Below are 20,125 nucleotides of genomic sequence, written 5' to 3' on the forward strand. Positions count from 1 at the left end.
TGACACCCCCCCACACACACACACCCCCCCGAAGTCCCCCCCGCCGAGGGATGCCCACCCGCCGCCGCCTCTCCGGGCAGCGGAGCCCCAGCCCCGCAGCTCCCCACGGAGAAGGGGCTCCGGGCTTGCCCTTCGCACCCCCCCCCCCCCCCCGGGCAGCCCCCGCGGCGGCCGCTCGGCAAGGACAGGCGGGTGCCCGCCCCACCGCTGCGCAGGCTGCCCGGGGGAGCCGGGGACAGCCCCCCCCCCCCCCCCCCCGGCGAGGCGGGACCGAGGGCACCGCATCCCCGCGGCGGCCAAGGCACCACCGACCGTGCAAAAAAAAAAAAAAAAAAAAAAAAAAAAAAAATTAAAAAAAATAACGGCCAGCACCCCGCATGGCTGGCAGCGCACACGCAGCCGCTTCCAGTTAGCCGGAGACGCCGCCGTGAAGAGGAGGGAAGGGGGGAGGCAAGAGGAGAAGCCATTACCAGAGTTTTGTCCCCGTTCTTGCTGAGAGGGCCTCGGAAAACTCCCTTGATGTTGCGAAAGTGCCCGTTGCTGAGGTGCGCGGAGCTGATGACAATGTAGTAGCACTCCATGGGGCCGGGGCCGCCTCCCCGCCGGCGGCGGGGCGCTGAGGCCGGCCGGGGCTGGGCGGGGAGGGAGGGCCGGGGCCGGCGGGGCCCCGCGGCATGTGCGGTGCCGGCGGCCGGAGGGGCGGGGAGCGGGGGTGTTTTGGGGGGGCGGGGGTGGGGGGTGCAGCCCCTCAGGCTCGTCGCGGCGCTGGCTGCCGGGGGAGGAGCGGCGGCACGGCCGCGGCGGAGCCGTCTGAGCTGCCGCCTCTGGCGGGCATAGTGTTATTATAGCGAGCAGCCTTGCCGGTCGGCTGCACTGAGCCAATGGCAGGGAGCCACTGGGCTGATACCGAGAGCTGTCAGAGGAGGACATCTGTCACACGCCGCCTTCACCGCCACCCACAGCCCCCCCCTCAACCCCCCCCCCCCCCACACACACACACACACACACACGCCCCGCTGCCCCCGCCGCGGACGGGCCGACACCCCCCGCCAGGTAAAGGGAGACGAGACGGGGGGGGGGGGGGCTGGCAGACCCATCACCCCAACCGCAGCGAGCGCCGGAGCCCCGCGACTGGTGTGTGTCCCCCCCACCCCCGGGAGGGGCTCCCTTTTCCTATTTGGGGGGGGCGCATCACTGCGGGCGCACCAGTGTGGTCCTCCAGGATTGGGGGAGGGGGGGGGGGGCGAGCAGGGCAAGAGGGCCGGGGGTGCGCCCAAGCTCCTGCCCCTCCCCTCCTCCGCACCCTTTTCTTTTTTATTAGAGCGATCTCTATTTTTAACGACAGACACCCCAGCCGGCCGGCCGCGTTAGCCGGCGCTCAGCGGGCACGATCGGCTCCCCGCCGCTTTTTGCGGCTCTGCTGACCCGTGCCGGCGTGGCGGGGGGGCAACGGGTCATTTCTGACCCCCGGGGAGGGCAGGCTCCGTCCCGGCCGGCCCTGGGCTGCCGCCGCCCATCCCCGCCGCCTCCCGCCCGCCAGCCTCGAAAACCAGGGGCGCGCTGGCAAAACTTCGGGGTGACAGAGGTGGCCCCCCCCACCCCCGAGCAGGGCGAGGGTTGGATGCAGGCGCTGCCGCTGCATCCTCGCCCTCAGCCCGAACCCCCCCCTACAACGCTCTCGCTCCGTTTCAGCAAACCCGGGATTAAAAACCGCTGGGTACATCAGCACAAGGTAACTATCGCATGCACCCTCCTCCTCCACCATCAGAAGCGTTTCTTTTTGCAGCACGCTAATGAGAACTTGCTGCTAGAACCAGAATTTGTCACAGTGTAAGACATGGGTTTAATAAAGATGCTCAAGTCCTCACACTCCACACACACACACACCCCCAAGAAGAAAAAAAAAAAAAAAAAATCTACAATTTGCAGCCTTATCACGTAAGACTTCAAGCTGGCTCATCTTCCAGCCCACTTTACCTTTATTCTGGATTGAAAAAGTCATGATTTATGGGGTTACACTCCAGCGCCAGAAGAGGGAACACATTAGAAAATAAGCCCAGAACCATCAGTGTAGCAGTGTCTCTTAGTCAGCATTTACTGCTGGCAACATAATGCCACCGTCCTATCATCTTGTCCTCCAAAATAAAGGAACTGCTTCCAGGAAACTGGGGATGCACACACGCACTTTTCTGGCAGAAATTCCTGTCTTTGGGGTTTGTGTCCTTCATGAAGGAAGCACCAGTTTATGAGCAATACCCTCCTCCGATAAACATTTTCTATCGTTACCTCCCTTCGTACAACATGAATTTTGACAGCTGTCACTCATCCCTCAGCATTTTCAGTACCTCGGAAGGAATCACGGAAATGGAAAAAGTGGAAAGTTTTGACAGCTGAGACACAGATGAGAGATCAGAATTTGCTGCTTTTCGTCACAGCCAAAAAAGAGAGTAAAAGCGTACAGATAATAACACTATTTTTCTGCTTATGAGGATGTAAATGTACATCCAGAAATAACCAGCAACTTTATTACCGTGTAAAAATGAAGTCGATATTATAAATACCCACTAGATTTAACAACACAGCACATTTCAGGCCTGGTTCCCATTTCAGACAGGATCACGGGTGTGGTTCTCTTTCAAAAATGTCAGTAGTAGTAGATCAGAAAATGTCACAAGTAGTCAGAATGTAGAATAGAGTAATGAAAAGACATGAAATCATGAAAGACCTTTCTGCGATTAAATATACTCCAGCTTGGACTAGAACAACAATTTTTCCCACCTTCTAAATACAAAGTTACTGATACACATCAGGACCCTTCGGCCTGGGAGTGAAACTCTTCACAGTCGGTCTACCCCACGCACCCACCATTTCAAAGAACTGGAACATTTTTCTCTGAAATGCCCACACTGACCCTTTCATTACACATCGCTGACACCTTTAATTACAGCTGCTACAACCACCTCTGGGCCCTTTCAGGGTTGTACGGCTGCTCCCACCTTTCAGCGGCATGCAGGTACTGCTTGCACGCTCTTGTTAGAGTCCAGGGACTTGGGCAATGTCTTATTGTAGCAACAGAGAAATAATCTACTCCCGTAGCTCAAGTCTGAAAGGATCAACCTGCTTTGTAACAACTGAGAGTGCCCAAAACACCTTTAAAAGCTGTAAAAGCTTCTGCTAATGCAGACTGTTGGCCTCCTCTATTAAATGAGGTTAAAAAAAAAAAAAACAAACAAACACCAAACAACAACAACAAAAAAAAAACTAAAGACCACTTGATTTCTCCAAAGACCTCTATAAAGAAATGACAAGTTGTACTAAATAGAACCAAGTAAGAAAAATACACATTTTCTACTCCTACTTCCTACTTATTCTGCTTGGCTTGCTTTTTTTTTTTTATTTTGGCTGCTCTTGTGATACTTTGCTATCTCCAGTTTTCCCTGTGTGTCCTCCTTAAATCCTTCACTGTACTTTTCCTGCCTCATTCTGTTTCTCTACTGTGATCATCCTGGCTCAAGATGCTGCATCCTTCCCAAATATTTTTTTTTATCTTAATAAATTGCTAATTTCATCAATCCCTAATCCCATGGCTCCTACATACCATCAGTCCTACCTATTTCTGTCTCTGCCCTGTTCACTGGGGCAGGTATCTGGGGTTTGAGCTGTGTATAATGCTATTTATTCACATCTGAGCCATATAACAACAACCAGTGCTGCTGATTTACTCATTATCTTATTCTCCCTGATACTTCCCGTTTGGAAAGATCTTCAAGGAGTCATTCCTGTATAAAACTCCAAATACAGACTCAAGAAACAGCCTATGGATTTGAGAGACTTTCTGGACAACTTGTGAACTAGAAGCCAGTGAACAAATGACACCAATTCACATACATGGTAGCCGTTTCCTGCCTGTGACGACACTCAGTAGTCTGCATTTTAATGTTGAACAATATTAATCATTCAAGAAATAGTCCTGGCATAATCCAGAAAAAAATATTCAGCAGAACAAACAATTCCCTTTTGGTTAGCAGTCTTTAAAGCACAGCCCAGAGAAAGTGTTACCAAGTAAATATATCTTGAGAAATCATTCACTCACCACCGAAACACATCCATCAAGCACAGAAAGAAATATCTATGCTGTAAGTCACAAGAAACTCAATTCAGCTCCCATAGCAATTCTTATTGAATTCAATAAAATTCAGTTTATCCTAAGAATATCTCCCTGTAAGTAATCTGCTGTCTGAGACACACCTTTTTACCGTCTCCTGCACTTTCAGTCTCCTTTTACTGCGTATTTTTTTTTTTCTCCATTTCTTTTCACTTAGCCTTGGATGTTTTTCCCTGTTTCAGGTGTCTGTCATCCCTGTGTTAAGCTGAAGGAAAAATGGGAGTATCCTGTGTACCTTCTAAAGGTCATCATGGTGTAATAAACATTATAGACTTTATTACAACTGCATTCATTCATCAGTTACGGGGGTGGTAAAGCTAGAAAGAAGGAAACTGGGACACTCTGGTAGCCTAGTTCCTCAGCACATCTTTCACCGTATGTGAAGAGTATCAGAGTGGGTTCCCTATCTCAACACATGAGCTAAGTGGAGCACTGGCATCACAAAAGCTAAGGAAAGGCAACAGTGACTTAAAGCCCTGTAGCAGGCAGTCAAATCGTGGGCGGTACCCTGCAGCCCTCAGAAGTCACAGGAAGAAGACTGTGAAGGCTTACATAAATATTTCTGCTCGATCCCCAAAGTAGCAACAGATTTATTAAAACACACTGGGGTTTGGTTTTTTTCTTTGCTCCTTCAGCCCTCCAAAGCACGTAGTTTTATAGCACAGCTCTTTCACAACAGCTCCAGGAAGAAGCAGTCTGGCAAGAATTACCCCCTCGCTCTTTTCACATATCCATCTAGCATCTACATCTAACCCTGAACAAATTCATGTGGGTAAGATATGCAAACGCTTTTCCACCCCTTCTCTTCAAATTAGCAATATCACCACTGTCTCCTTTAGGATACTACTGGGAAAAAAAAACTTTCTGTTGTTACTGAATAAAAGACACTGTTCTCTGTATCTTCCCTTTTAAATGTTTATGCGGTAGAATTTCCCCAACTCATGCAGAATCCTTCATTTTTTTTCTTCCCAGATCCCTCCCTAACAAAACAAATTAAAAAAATTGCAAATGACACTCTGAACATGAGGTGACATCAACAAGTAACAATTAACAAGTGCATTAAATAGCAGGAGACTTTTACAAGTGATGGAAAACACCCGATGGTCCAGCCAAGGTAAAAAGAACCCCCTGCAAAAGCAACTGTTACCCACTTCAAACACTGAAAATGCAATTCACTCTTAAATGCTAAACGCCGTCTTACAAGCAAATCCTCCATCACGCACATTTGGAAGAGTTGCTCTACATGAAAAACAAGTGGAACCAGTGACTGGTAAATGAGTCCTGAGAACAATCTGTGCTGGAATTAAGAGTTTTCCAACATCCACTCAACCCAAACATCCAACTCAAAACCAAACAGAACACATGAAATCAAATTATGAAAAATTGTATGACAACAATTGAGTTATACAATCTCACTAGAGGCAATGCCTCCATTTTTCACAACTCACTGCTATATAAAATCCCCTTCAGCTTCACTTCTGTAACAATCTAGCACAACGGTGCAAGGAACAATCTTCTAGGGACAGTGTGGAAAAATTCAGTAAAAAAATACACCCTTCTATACATCAAAAAGCAAATGCAGTAAGACCAATGAATGGGTGCGCTTCCACAGAGCCATCAGCCAAAACTCCCTAAAATCGAGCAGACGGGTTACATAGCTAGCACAATATTAAAGCCAATGACACATTAACCCCATAAGCAATATCCAAAATGGTTTCAAGCAGCCCTTCAGTGTTTTGTACTCTTCTGGAGAGTTGACTACATAATGAACACCAAGTTTTCATTTTTACCAATCAAAACTTTTTCACTTAATTATAACCAGTTAAAACTGGCTTTGTTAAAGAATACAACACTTCAGATATTTATGAAATGAAAGGCTTTTAACCCAAATAAATGAGGCATCAATAGAAAACCTGGTAAAAAAATCAGTGAATAAATAGGAAAACAGTACATACTTTGAGATCTAGGACTGTGGCCATTTATCAGAAGCAGATTATTTTCCTCGTCAGCGTCCACACAACTTTTTCCAGAGTTAAAAGATCTGGAGTCTAAAGAACTGATCAAGTCTTCCACAGTCAATAGGAAACTCGACCTACAGTGACCTTGGGCTCATTTACTGACATAGCAGTTATTTCCATAGCAAGGAGCCCTGAAGTTCACCTCAGTACTTGGCATTAGCTCCAAGCTTTTCCACTGGGTGGTGGTAATGAGATCACAAAGTTCAGAACTGATAATAGAAGAATTCAGAACACAACCAGTGTTCATTCATTCACGTATTCAAACATTCTGTCTATGCATATACGTATTTCTGTGGGTGTGAACATGTATACCTACCTACGTGTATATACGTAATACTGGAAATACATATATTCTTTAGTCTTTATGTCCCATTATTGAAAGGATGAATAAAATAGTTTCTAAAATCTGTCACAGAACGAAAGAAAAACTTCAAAACATTTTTGGAAGAGCTACTCGACTAACTCTAAAATGAATCTTAAGCACTATTTGCTACTTTAGCATTCAGTTCAACAATACCATTTTCTCAATATTAAAGATGAAGAGAGCTGGGGTGACACTGATGACAGGTCAGAAAGTAGCACTATATTATTTCTGAATGAGGCCATATAAATTAGAGACCCACTGGTGAAAAAAACTCCAGTGATTAGTATTTTAATACATTTCATTGACTTCAATATATGACACACTATTATGTCTTCCTTTTTCACGTGATCTATAATAGTCATAGAAAAGAGTGGAAATGAAATTAAAAATGATGTGTTTACTTTCCTAATATTACACATTTCAGTGAGATCCAATTTTTAGAATGGGAATGTCTGGCATAATCTGAAAATCAAACCTCTTTACAGTATTTATGGTTACAACCTCCCAATTTAAGACACCATAAATCACATCAGGCATTAATTGGTTCACTTTCACAGGGCGCTTGTTCTAACAATACCAAAACACAGCAGAATATTAAGTACCTGCTGGGGAAGGATATTTCTAATACTGTGTAATATGATGTATTGCCATGTACAATTTAGATTATACTGCTTTACACCGCAGCTTATATAAGGAGCAGGTAGCGGTTATATACATATATAATCAAAGAGTTTGTTTTAAACCATCAGCAGCAGTGTGACTGGTGATGATAATTAAGGCAGCCCCAGCGTCACTTCATGGAGCCTGGGTATCCGAGCACACGACACGTGCTGTCAGTAGCACTGCAAGGCTTGCCTGGGAAAATGAAGCAAGATCCAGAGGCTGTCAGAGCCTTACGTCTACACTGGTGTACTGTTCTGCACCAAAGTTTCATCTCCCGATTTTATTGGAATAGACTGTTATGGTTAATTTACCTTTTTTACTGTACAAATTTAAGTGGCTGTAGAACTCCTTGCAGCAATATGTATGAGCTGCATGATGCATAGAGTCACAGAATGGTTTGAGCTGGAAAGGACCTTACAGACCATCCAGTTCCACCCCCCCTGCCCCGGGCAGGGCCCCCTTCCCCCAGCCCAGGGTGCTCCCAGCCCCGTCCAACCTGGCCTTGAACCCTTCCAGGGAGGGGGCAGCCACAGCTGCTCTGGGCACCCTGGGCCAGCGCCTCCCCCCCCGCACAGGGAAGAATTTCTGCCTTACATCTAATGTAAATCTCCCCTCTTTCAGTTTAGAACTGTTACTCCTCTTCCTATCCCCACACCCCCTGATAAGGAGTCCCTCCCCATTTTTCCAGTAGGTCCCCGTTAAGCACTGGAAGGCTGCTATAAGGTCTCCTCCCCACCCCCCCACCCCCCCCCCCGAGCCTTCTCCTCTGCAGGCTGAACTACCCCAACTCTCTCAGCTTGTCTTCATAATAATTTTAAAACCCCACAATTTTTATCGTTTATGAGTTAAATACAGGTAGACACACGCAGAATGGTAATAGTATTGAAGTACTCATCATGGTCCTCCTGAGTGGTGCTTCACACTATCAATTTACTGTGTGAAAGGCCCTGTTTACTCATTAGAATATATTTTTTTCCTTAAAAACTAACGATTTACCAATCTGCCTGCTGTAGCAAAAGTATATAATTTTAAATAGGCACGTTAAAAATACTATCAAAATAATTTAATCCTACTTTCAAAATATTAATAAACTTATGTGCTTAATTAAAGATAGGCATATCAAAATAGCCCTGAGCAAATTATAGATTACTAGCCTGAAAAAAATTCATTATAAGAAACAAAGTTAGCATTGTTCTAAAAATAGAGAGGATTTCCAGAACCTAGCATATCGGTTTTGGCATTTTGACAATTAAAAAATGTCTACATAATTCATTTAATTAAGTAAAAACTTGGTCATTAGCTCAAGCTATATAAATCGTTCTAAATTTTATCTAAATGTACATTTTCTTTGGTATCTGTAAAACCTGGGTAATCAGAAGACAAGGCAGAATACTATTAATAGCAGTATCAAGATAACAGCCATGGGCAAGCTGAAAATCTGTGCCCAAGCAGCAACACGAGCAGTTGCTTTTTCATCCATTTTTGAGTTACCTTGGAGTTATATTACTCTTCTGTTGCTGAACCCTGAATTAACAGTCCTTCTTGTCTCCAGGATGGAAGGATGAAGTATTGCTGCTTTTTGTCACCACATATTAATTTAATTAAAATAATAAGCATTCTGACCTCGTCTATTAATTATTTGAGTGAAAAAAGGTTTAGGTAGTTCCAAGATTTTTCTTTGCTACAGCTATATTCACATGTCCCTTTTGACCAGAATTTCCTGGTGGTAAATAGATGGACTTAAAAATAAACATTCTCCAGTTTTAAAAGACCATCCTCCACTTCCTTCTTTGCATAATTGTGACACAGTGTATGCATAAATATATTTAGGAGCTTAACTTTCCACTTCCATTATTGCTATGTACACTCCAATGTTACTTGACATATTTCTATAACTGTACATTATACTTTCTCCACATAGACCTGAATTTAACAAAGAATACCTCTTATCTATATCTATAAACGCTCAAAATAAAGCATATTTGCTTTTACAGCATTTCAACACTGGCACCTCCTAAGTATATTAAATTACCCTTGAACTAACCTTGACGTTCCCATTAGAACCAATGACCCTAATATATTTGAAATGTAAGAAGAGGACAAGTAAGCATAAAATGCTTTCAAAGTCAAACCAAAATAAAATTAAAGTATTCCAAGGAAACTGATGTACTGTATACTTTTTACAGGAAAATGCATTTCCTGTAAAACAAAAACATCCAAACAAAACGTGCAGAAAACATTAAGAAACAAACAAAAATCCACACTTATATTCTTACAACTCAGAATAAATAACATGTTTAAACCTGCTGATCTGAAATAAAAAAAAAAGAAAAACCCCACAAAACAACAACAAAAAAAAACAACAAAGACACTCCAAACCTACTTCTTTTGAAGCAGCTCTTGAGATTTGTAACTTGTAATTTTTAAGACTAGGCCTCGTAGACTCAGACACTGCCAGGATGGTCCCTCATCCCCTTACATTGTCTAAACTTGCCACTTTAAAACGTCTTCACTGCTACACTTTTATCAGCTTGAAATGCCCATCAATTATGGGATCTAACACTAAAATCAAATAATCTTCAATCTTTTCCTCTTTATGAATACTCATGCATTACTGCAAGACACGGAAGTCCCTGCATCCCTGTGGCTTCTGCTGGTAAAGCTTTATTGTCATTACTTTAATTCTTGAACGTAAATTGATTCCTTGAGCTTCCTGGTCATTTTTGTACGTATTCTCTAAATTCCCTCCACTCCCTTTCCAGAGCAGAAAATTATCTTATAAAAGTATATTTATATCTAAATGACCCAAACTGTAATCTACGCGCAGGCAGATTATATTTAAAGATCATCTCTTAAAGAGAGCAATTTAAGTTCTTTGGCTGGATATTCATTTTCATTATGTCCTCCACGTTACTTCCAGAAAGCAAAGCATAGATTAGTTTTGTAATAACACCATAAAGGTTGCAAAATTGTCCTGTTGAGACTTTGAAACTAAAAATAACATTTCGGGAATGCTGCGGTAAAATGAGATTGAATATAATCATGTGGGGCACATGTCTACCCCTACATCACTGCTCCTTGATAGTCCCCTTCGTCTTCCTCGCTTTATACTCATGGAGGTTCTCTGGTAAGGGCTGGCATTTGATGCGCTCTCCCTTCAGGGCCAGCAAGCCCAGGCTGTCTTTCATATCAGCATCACAGACTCCTCATATCCACAATTTGTTTTTCTCACTGCTTAATTTTCAAGTACAGTCAAATCTTTGACTGTAACTGATGCTTCATTTTGCAAAATACGTTTTCTTATCATTTCTCATCTGCAGTTTACTCACCCTTCATATGAAGAACTAATGAGGAAGCTAAGAAAAAAGCAAATCCTGTTTGTATTAATTTATTAGCAGGAAGCCAACTTTTACTCAGCATTGCAAGTGTATTTCAGATTTAACAGAACATTCCTCGAACTGAAGGCTAGCAGCAAAGTAAGCGGGTTTTGGACACAGCATTTTCTGACCTCATGGAAACAGCAGCAGGAAACCAGCTCCAGTGGTCAAAATAGGATCATGAAGATGGAAAACCATATGCGTTTCTGGTCTTTAAACTGCTACTCCACAGAGCGATAAGAGACATCATATAGAACCTTATCAGGATTTAATTTCCTAACATAAATGAGAAAGGAATGTGCAAACCCCCTCTTATGTGATCTAACATTAGATTGCAGTACACCATAAAAATATCTTAACAACAGGAATATACCTAAGGAAGACAAAATTCTGTCTCTTCTTCCTGAAGATGCCTTCTATATACAAATCCATTTAAAAATAGCATATTTCTGGTTTGCTGTGCATGACTGTCTTCTTCAGGAACTGTTTTTTGGCAAAATCTGCTCACAGTTACTGTATCTTTTTAGTGCTTCTGAAATGATATCTCATAAAATGCTCTTAGTATACGAGATTTATGAATGAAACCTGTCAAGGTATATGTAGTACAAAACCATCACTGGAAAGTTCCTTTGCAATTTAATTCTTAACTGTAGTCTAACTGCATCATAAAGGGTCTATACTACAAGCCACCTCTGCTGTATGAAATACCTCTTTTATATGTATTTGTATTTTGTATGTGCATCTTTTCCATGTCTGCATCTCCTTACTCCTCCTAGTATACTAAATTATATTTAAAAAATCCCCAACATCTCTGAACTCTACCAACTACAAGGCTATTTCCAGATCAACTTGGATTTTGAAAGGGTTCACTGTGAACAGTGTTGTCCTTTTAATCAAGAAAATTACTACATTTTACCACAAATTTTATATTTTTCATAAAGCAATATGTCTACTGTAGGGACAACTTAAAAAGCATTTGCAAATAATGCAGGCATGTCCAGCATCCACGTATGGCCCCTGGGAATAGTGGAAACAAGCCGTGCTCTGAATTCATGGGAACTTCCTCCGCTGTGTAGCGGGCAGCATTTTAAAGTGAGTGGATGTAGGACACGAGGGCTCCCTCTCTCAGCTTCATCTTTTTTTCTGCTCTGCAGATTTTGCAGCTCCACCTACTAGAATTTCTAATCTAATCTAATTCTGAGATTAAAATCTAAAATAATTGCTACGACAGTCAGAATGAGATTGTTTTCTACTGTAACTATACCATACTATACTGTGTCCTGTTCTCATTTGACAGCACTACTAGTAACATTAAAAGGAATAGCTTTCTATGGTCATCTCATATTTCTGTTAGGTACATTTAAAAAGGCTAATTATCAATGAAATGCAGGAGCACATATTCCTGAACACACTAACACTGAGTCGGATCCTGTCTTGTTTTAACAATTTCCGTGTCCCGCTCGCCATGCTTCTAAAAAAAAAATTCACAAAAAGCATTTATAGTATGTATTCATCACATCGCTTCCTAAAAATGTCTCAGAGAAGGGGTGTTGGTGTCTTTTTTTTTTTCCCCTCTCCACATCTATTGGATGATGAAGCAGATAGGATTTCCCACATTTTTCTCCAGTATATCTTCTGCGTCAGCCTGTTGAGTGACTCTGCAAAGCATAGTATATATCTTGGTTGCGTGCCAAGTCTGCTTGGGAAGCCAGACTTTCAACCAGCTCTTCATGCCACAACCAAAATCATCCGACCTTACAAAAATACACAGCAGACTATACTGTTAAATACATTTTGGCATAAAAAAAGCTTCAGCTAAAAAAGTTTCAGCAAAGCCTGACCTTTCCTTGGACATACTTCAAGACTTACCGTAACATTATGCTCTAATAATAGAAACTCCCCAAATGAATAGTCAAATATTTAAATTTTACAGATATCACCCTAAGGAAAATTTTTAGTTAAACATAAATGGCATGATTACCTAATGGGCATAAGCAAAACGTTAAGAAAGAGAACTGTTTGGATAAAACAGCTACAGTTAATTTTTCATTTAATTTTTTTCTCAAATATAACATGCTTCTGAAGATCATACTTAGTGAACATACTCGTGGTTCCAGGCCCACACAATATTTTAATTCCATAAGGTGCGTGGGAGGCTTTTTTAAATCCACATAATTTTGTGGTTTTTTGTTTTTTTTTTTTTACATGTTAAATTATTATCATCAGATGGAGGGGAAATTAAACATTCTGAATGTGTTAAAAGCCTCGGTCTTCTTGACTCCTATTACCAACTGCTAACTACTGCTAAAACTCATCCATTTTTGGAACATGAACAACCTTGATAACATCAGATGAAGACAAAATAAAAATAGAGCTTTGGCAAAGCCTGTGAATTGAATTCCGGTATTTCAGAACACGGTGTAAAGCTCTTGATTGCCTTTGCAAATGTAACTCACTGCATTAATATTGTAGCTAACTCATTTCCTAACTTTCCTAAGAGCATCCAGAACTATGGTCATGCTGGAAAAATAAGGAACTAAACAAAATCCAGACTATGGAAGTCGCTGCCATCTGTTTTTTTTCCTGACGGATAACAAGAAGACTGTAAGATGAGAAGAAAGATTTTGTGAAAATTAGTCCTAAACAACCTTATATCTAGTTTTCCTTTCTTTTTTTTGGCACGCTATATGTGTCAAGTTTCCTCCTCTTTCCTTTTTCTGAGGATGGTAAAAGCAATCTTCTTCATCACCTTAATTATTTGGCTTTTAAGATGACTGGAATTAAAACACATCCGGTATGCTCTCTTTATTCATCTAGTCCTTATTTTGACATACAGTCCTGTATAGAGCATTTGGATTTTTATCACTGTTCAGACATGCAATAATAAAGGTGCTTAACGAGCAGCAAGCTCGGGTTTTGCTGCCTGGGTCCTGTTTAAATGACATGACTGTGCATCTGACACGCTGAGAAGAGGTCCCTGGAGCACAGCCCTCCGCGGCAGGGGAAATTCTGGGTTGTTGAAGAGGACGGCGCTGTCTTGACCCTGCATGTCTCTGCAGGACGTGTTGATACATGCAAGGTGGCGACCGTGTTTTTCGCAATCCCTCCAGCAGCATTCGGGGTGAACGCGTTCTGCACAGACCTTCAGTAGGGCGGTGCGACTCCCGCCACCTTCACGTCACAAAGCGCAAGGCTGAAAACCTCCGCTTCACAAATACGCCTGGCTGAGCTGGAAAGGCCTCCACACTCCGGGTATTCCAGCTCCCGTCCTCAACGCCCGCATCCGTCTGTCTGCTTCCTCAGCTGCACCGCACCGATAAAGCCTCTGCCAGAACGCGAGCTCATCGGGATGCTCCGATGAGGCACGTATGTTGGCGCTCTGTGGCATCGCACCAAGGCGCAACATCAGGGGGGTGATGTCATGCGAAGGCAGACTAATACATACATACATATATATATATATATATATATATATGTGACCATTTTTTTTCCCCCTTCCACAGCTGAAGAGCTGTCTGAGATCAAGCAGCCAATCTGGGAAGGCTGCAGGAGGTGCTTGTGTTTCCAGACCCTGCTGGGTGGCAGGAGAAGCGACGTCCCTGGCAGGAGTCATGCTGGGACAGTGCTGGGGGCTCCAACCGGCGAGCTGCCCTGCCCGAAGCGGCACAAGCATCTGTGTCTGCAGCCCAGGCATGCTGTCGGGCCCTGCAAGGCCCTGCTGAAGAACAACCACAGATGCCCAGGCTGCCCGCAGGTCCTGGCCAGCTCTCGGGCGACTGCCGCAGCCCAGCAGCAGGCACGCGACGTCTCAGCCCACACCAAAGCTCCTCAGCTGCGTTCTTGTATATAAACATGTTAAAAACAGCGAAGATTGGGAATGTCAGTGACAACATCAGGCAGAGAAGGATGTAGATTTATAGGTAAAGGGGAGTAATTTATGCTGGTGTCGGTACAATAAAAGCCATTTTGGTATGTCTTATGTAAAATCCTTTACTAGCCAAAATCCTGTTAGGCCTAGGAAAGCAGGAACATGGTGTCAACAGCAGATCTGTCGCTCAGATGTGGTGCTTCACGGGGTGAAGCTTCAGCCACGACCCACAATTAGAATGGAAAGACACAATGCAAAATTCTGCTTTCTGCTGCTGTGGAAAACAGGGCAGGGATCCAAAGAGGCATTTGTTCTCCCTTCTGCCCTCCCCTGATTATTTTTGCTGATTTATCCTTTCTCCACGGGGTATGGATGTACAGCAGCCATTCTGCTGATGAAGGGAGTCGTGCAACTGCTGTCTGTGGCAACTGCAAGCACAGTCAGTGCAGGACAAAGAACGGTGGTGGTTGGGGCTCCATATGGAGAACATACAGGAATGGGTACGGGGAAATGCCGCCCTGCCTGGGCCCCCAGGAACTCAGATCAAACGATATGTAAGAGGCCCACAAGGTCAAAAAAAGTGAGAGCAAGGGGCTGCTTTAGCAATCCAAAATGCATCTGAATTCCAATCAGATATAACACAGGTTTTTGACCAGCAGCACAGCTGTGTTTTTCCTGCCTTTAAATTTCTGTATCATGTTAATTTTACAATGCTGAATCTCATACCTTGAGAGGAGTCACCTACAGAACAGTTGTTCAGTCTAGCTGTAAGTTAGTAAAAATAACAACAGAAATCAAATTCATACCTCAATTTACATATTTCTAAAAACATAATCATTGCATGATCAATGTCATTTAGGGTACTTTATTAATAGCTTTTATTCAGTAGAGATCTATAAGTCTTTTTGCTACAAGGTGAGAAAAGAGAATAGATATTTTTAAAAAGCATGGAATACTTTAAATATTAAGAACCACCAAAGACCCAGGATTAATTTGATTTCAGATTAAAAAAAAAAAAAAAAAATGTCCCAAATTTCAGGTGATCTCACTGCAGTCATAAACATCTGGAAGTTGTGTAATTATTTAATGCTTTCCTCTGTTCGTAAGCCTCTTACAACAGAAGCACATTCTCCAGAGATCATTGGCTTAATGTGTACCTAAGGAAATTAAGCTACAGTTGAATTATGGTAAATATATTTAATTCCCCCTAGGAGTGGGTAGGTGAAAGTCCTTAAGTTCAAACGGAAGCTAAATAAAAATTTAAAAAAATTAACCCCTAGCATATATACTAAGGTCCTTATATGGCTTTGTGGGAACATGTCCTTATAACCAGTGTAGAAAAAAAAGTCTATAAAGCATATATGGTTTTTCTGTTATGGATTTTAAACCCATTTTTAAATCCTATCACTGAACAATCATCTTCCATTCAATAGTCATGTATTCTCTGAAGTTCTTTAAATAATAGATTTAGAAGCTAAAATAAGAATTTATTGATATCCACCTGTATCCTATATTACTATACAAAGCATAAGGTATAACTCAGCAGAGATCTTTCCGTTGGAACTGGGTAAACATGCAGTGCTTCGGCTACAGCTTTTACCTTCCTTTTGCCAATTTAATTTCACCGTAATTCTGATGGAGTTCCCAGATGTGGGTGGTTTTCTTGCTTGGGGTTTTTTTTTATCCTCTAAGCTCTGATGAGAACCAAATTTTTCACATTCCTTTTAAAGCTCTATATATTGAGTATTACACTAGGAATAATTTTGCTGTTGCTGGTTTTGCCTTCAACCACATTGCAATTTAATGATCCATAAAGATATTGAGGCCATACTTCTAGATTCCTTAATGCACTACATCCTTAAATGCACACCACTAAGTGGCCCTAATGAAGTCAACAAGACCACCAACCTACACCAATTGAGCTAAGTCAGTCTTAAAACCTCGGAAAGGAGTTGGCTGATATGGAGATACATAAATGCAGATCTACTGGTAATAAGCAGAATCAGAAACTGGAGAGCTGAATGGCTTTGCTGACTGATTTAAAATCAAGATTAAATTGGAGGTTGTCTAAAAACAAGAATACCTGCTTCATTGACAGAGTATAGTACATCAGAAAGTAATTAAATCAAAGGCCTTCGAGTTTATTTTTGTTTAAACTAGAGTCAGTACCAGCCATTGACCAGTAACAGTATTTACATAGCAAGCAAGCAGTGTCACTGTTGTGCAAGAAAAATGACCCAGAAAAGATTAGGAAATACACTCTGGTGGGGAGACAGCTAAGCACAGGCATCAGTTATTTAGGGATCCTGTCGTGCCTGCTGCCCACAACAACAAAAACAAACCCGTCCACTGTCTTCTAGAAATGAGCTATCTGCCAACAATATCACAGTAGCTGCAAACTTCACGAAAGATTTTGTCTTAATTACTACAATGCTCCTCCTAGCCTTGCTAATCTCTAACTTTAGGACAAAGGACTGCTCTGTGGCTCTGTAAAGGGTGTTCAGTGTCCTGGCTTCTCTCTCACAAAAGACCCTAGATGTGAAAAGCTCCATTCAAGAAGTTGAAATGCTGAAAATGCACCACTGCTGCTATTCAATCTCCTTCCAGTTCAGATACTCTTGTGGGCCACAGACAACAACATCTTATTTCTTATGGTCTCTGCTGGGACCCCAACAAGTCCATAAAAAGCCTCTTGCTCAAGCACACTGCCACACGTTGTTGCATCTTCCTGCTCTCGGAGTTAATCAGGACTACAGCATGTGTTTCTACAAGAAGGAAGCCTCTATTATTCAGCTGAGATAAACATACATATATATACACACACATATACATTTTACAAATATACATGACAGATATGTAAATATATATTGCAGAACTTTCACCCCCAGGGAATGCATAAAATATTAATACTTCCATAATATATCGTTAGATTGCAATGTATAATTTTATAAAATATCATATTATGATTATCATACTAAAAAGTTATATACAAGTGAATCTGAGGCATATAAAAAGCACAGTAATTCACTCTTATGGAAGAGCTCTCATTTCATACCACACAACAGATCCAAAATAACACATGGATCCCTGCAAACACAGACAGGAAAAGAGCAAAGCGATTCTAATCAGCATGGGGATAAACTGCTGCTCAAGGATCTCCCTGCCCAGGCTAGTAATTTCCCTTGCCATGTTTCCCACGATTGATTTTCACAAGTAGGAGTAAAACAAATCATGCAAGCTAAAATTTTTTAGGCAAGCAAGCCTGAAAAATAAATCTTTGAATCAAAATGACAAAATGAGTAAAACAGCAATATCTCGAGGACCACGATACAGCTTAGGTCTTCCCAAAAAGCTGAAGAATCTACTTGGGAATGACACTCTTAAAGAAAAGCAGTTAGTGTTGGCAAAATATGTTTTTAATGGCAAATAGTGTCAGGATGGGTGTGCTGATACAGCCTCAATGGCATAAATTAATGCGGTATCAACTTCAACCCCATGAGGTCCTGGAACAATAGCCCTGGGTGATGGAAAAGTCTTCTTTATACACTATTGAAATCCAATGAAAGGAAGAAGAAAAAGGAAAAGCAAATAGATTAAACACATCTGAAAAGGTAATTTAATGGGTGAAATTCACTGTTGCTTTTCCTTTCACCACTTCTTGCCAGTTCATTGTTCACATCTTGCTCAGGGCTACTTTTCACCTACTGTACATGGCCTTGCTCTTTTACACCCTCTGAATAAGCCATTTCTAACTACCACTTCACTGTTCTTTGTTGAGTTATTTTACTGAAGAACCTTCTTAGTTATCACAAAGCTATTTTCCATATAAAATTAAACTGACTGGCTAGTCAATACTTAAAAGTAGCAGAACAACTCTATGTGTGAAGAGCATGGTATCGTTCTGACTTCTTCTGTGGTCCACTCTTTGTTTTTACTGCACAGGGATAGCGTGCACTGCTCTCCCCCAGGGTTCTTGTAAACAAGCAAAACCCCTCCAAGATCATCTCCTCATGTTTAAGTATGGGAAGTTTCCTAAGAGTAAATAGTTAGACTTAATAGAGAATGGATGAACAATATCCCAGTGGACATCTAAACATGACACTTCAATCCCAGTTCTCAGCATTATTGCAATAATTATCACTGCAATTATAGAGTTATAAATGTATTTACAAACAAGTGTTCCAACAGGTCACATCTGCGATACACAGTGCTACTGGGGTAACACAATATATAAAAAAAGCTAAAAACTAAAAACAACGCGCCACGTACCTAAAAGGTCATACAATGTTAATGCAGAAACAGATATGCAACTTTTTTGCCCTCTTTTTCCATTGTGTCCTGTTAACATAATTCCTTTCTCTGTTCCTTCTAACATACAAACCTACTTCCCAATCTCACAGCATCGGTATTTTCATTCCTTGCTGGTTTACACATTGCAAAAGAGATTATAACTTGTGCACACCAAGTTTGCATCATGATGTTTACAAGCAAGAGGTATTTAGGGGGAGAACAGAGAGAGAAGAAGGGGCAAATGTTCCATCTTTGCCCCAATTTCATACATTCTGGATGAATTACTACAGAGTAGATAAAGTGCTGAAAATGTTGTCTGATGAAAAGGATGAGAAACGGGGTGGGGGGTTAAATGGGTTTTGTTTGTTGCATATCCAGGTGAACACTTTAAAAAAAGGCAGCTGTAAAAGCCAAACGCATACATACAATTTTTCCAGGCAATTCGTTCTCAAATCTGCCTTCATTTTTTCCCAGTAATTTCACAGAAAAATTCATGTGCATCCAGAATGAATAATCAAAAGCTACAAATAGGGTATAGAGTCAGACGAGACACTATTTTTGCAAGAATTAGTGCCACATAAAGGAGCCGCAGAAGCAGTCTAAACAATCAAGTCTTCAATTTCTAACTTGTAAACCTGCGACTCAAATCTTTCTCTGCCTTTCCATGTAAAAGAAACTAGTGAAAACATGGAGATCGTCTACTGACAGATTTCCAGCCCTTCTCTTGAGCAGGGAAATCTGAAGAACTCTGAAACACTGTGCTTGGCATACAGAAAGTTGCTCTTCAGGTCCATATACAGGAAGCCTTGTTGCATAGTTCTCAGGATCAGTTGGTGAATTTGGATCAGCATGTGCATTTTTTGTCTATCCTAAAAAGACAAAGTCAGGATTGACAGGCTCAGCCTAAATTCATCTACTCATAGTGCTTCAGGCTCACAGACCAACTAAGCTATTAGCTGACTGATAAATTTCTGTGAAACCCACTTTTCTCCTTGAAGGATTATATATTTTTGGTATAATTACTCTTTGTCTGTATCTTTATTTTCTCCATCTGATCAGGGCTGTCTTTGCTAAAACAGGTATTCTCTCTGACTTTCAACAGAACAATATTCAGTAATAATGTACAAAGTGAGGCTTATAAAGCAATCGCTTTGACTGTACAATCTCTAACATCAGAAGTTACAACAATTTCCTCCTCCCATCCCCTTTATTCTCACTATAGAAGTCTGAATTGACATCCTTTACAGAGACTCTCCCACAGGATTATCCAGGAAGAGAGAGAAATTATCCAGACATTGTTTCCTTCTTACTGGCAGCCACTCCACCATATGAGAGACTTGCTATGGCCCAACCTCTGCAAGGTCTGATTTCTCTTGCTAT

General features: G+C 41.8%; 1 protein-coding gene across 4 annotated transcripts in view; it reads right to left on the reverse strand.

Moving 5' to 3' along the window:
• The window catches only part of ZNF804A (zinc finger protein 804A), a 157,893-nt gene extending 157,232 nt beyond the window's left edge, over positions 1–661 (reverse strand). For all 4 annotated transcript variants that reach the window (XR_006164575.1, XR_006164576.1, XR_006164577.1 and 1 more), the window contains exon 1: positions 471–661. Coding sequence is in view for 1 of the 4 variants with exons in the window: in XM_042784339.1 (XP_042640273.1) it covers positions 471–581 (111 nt within the window). In the remaining 3 variants the exon portion in view is untranslated. The remainder of the gene's footprint in view (positions 1–470) is intronic.
• Between the last annotated feature and the right edge of the window lie 19,464 nt (positions 662–20,125).

The sequence above is a fragment of the Tyto alba genome, unplaced genomic scaffold, assembly GCF_018691265.1.
Source record: "Tyto alba isolate M040663 unplaced genomic scaffold, T.alba_DEE_v4.0 Super-Scaffold_7, whole genome shotgun sequence".
In the NCBI taxonomy this organism is placed as follows: Eukaryota; Metazoa; Chordata; class Aves; order Strigiformes; family Tytonidae; genus Tyto; species Tyto alba.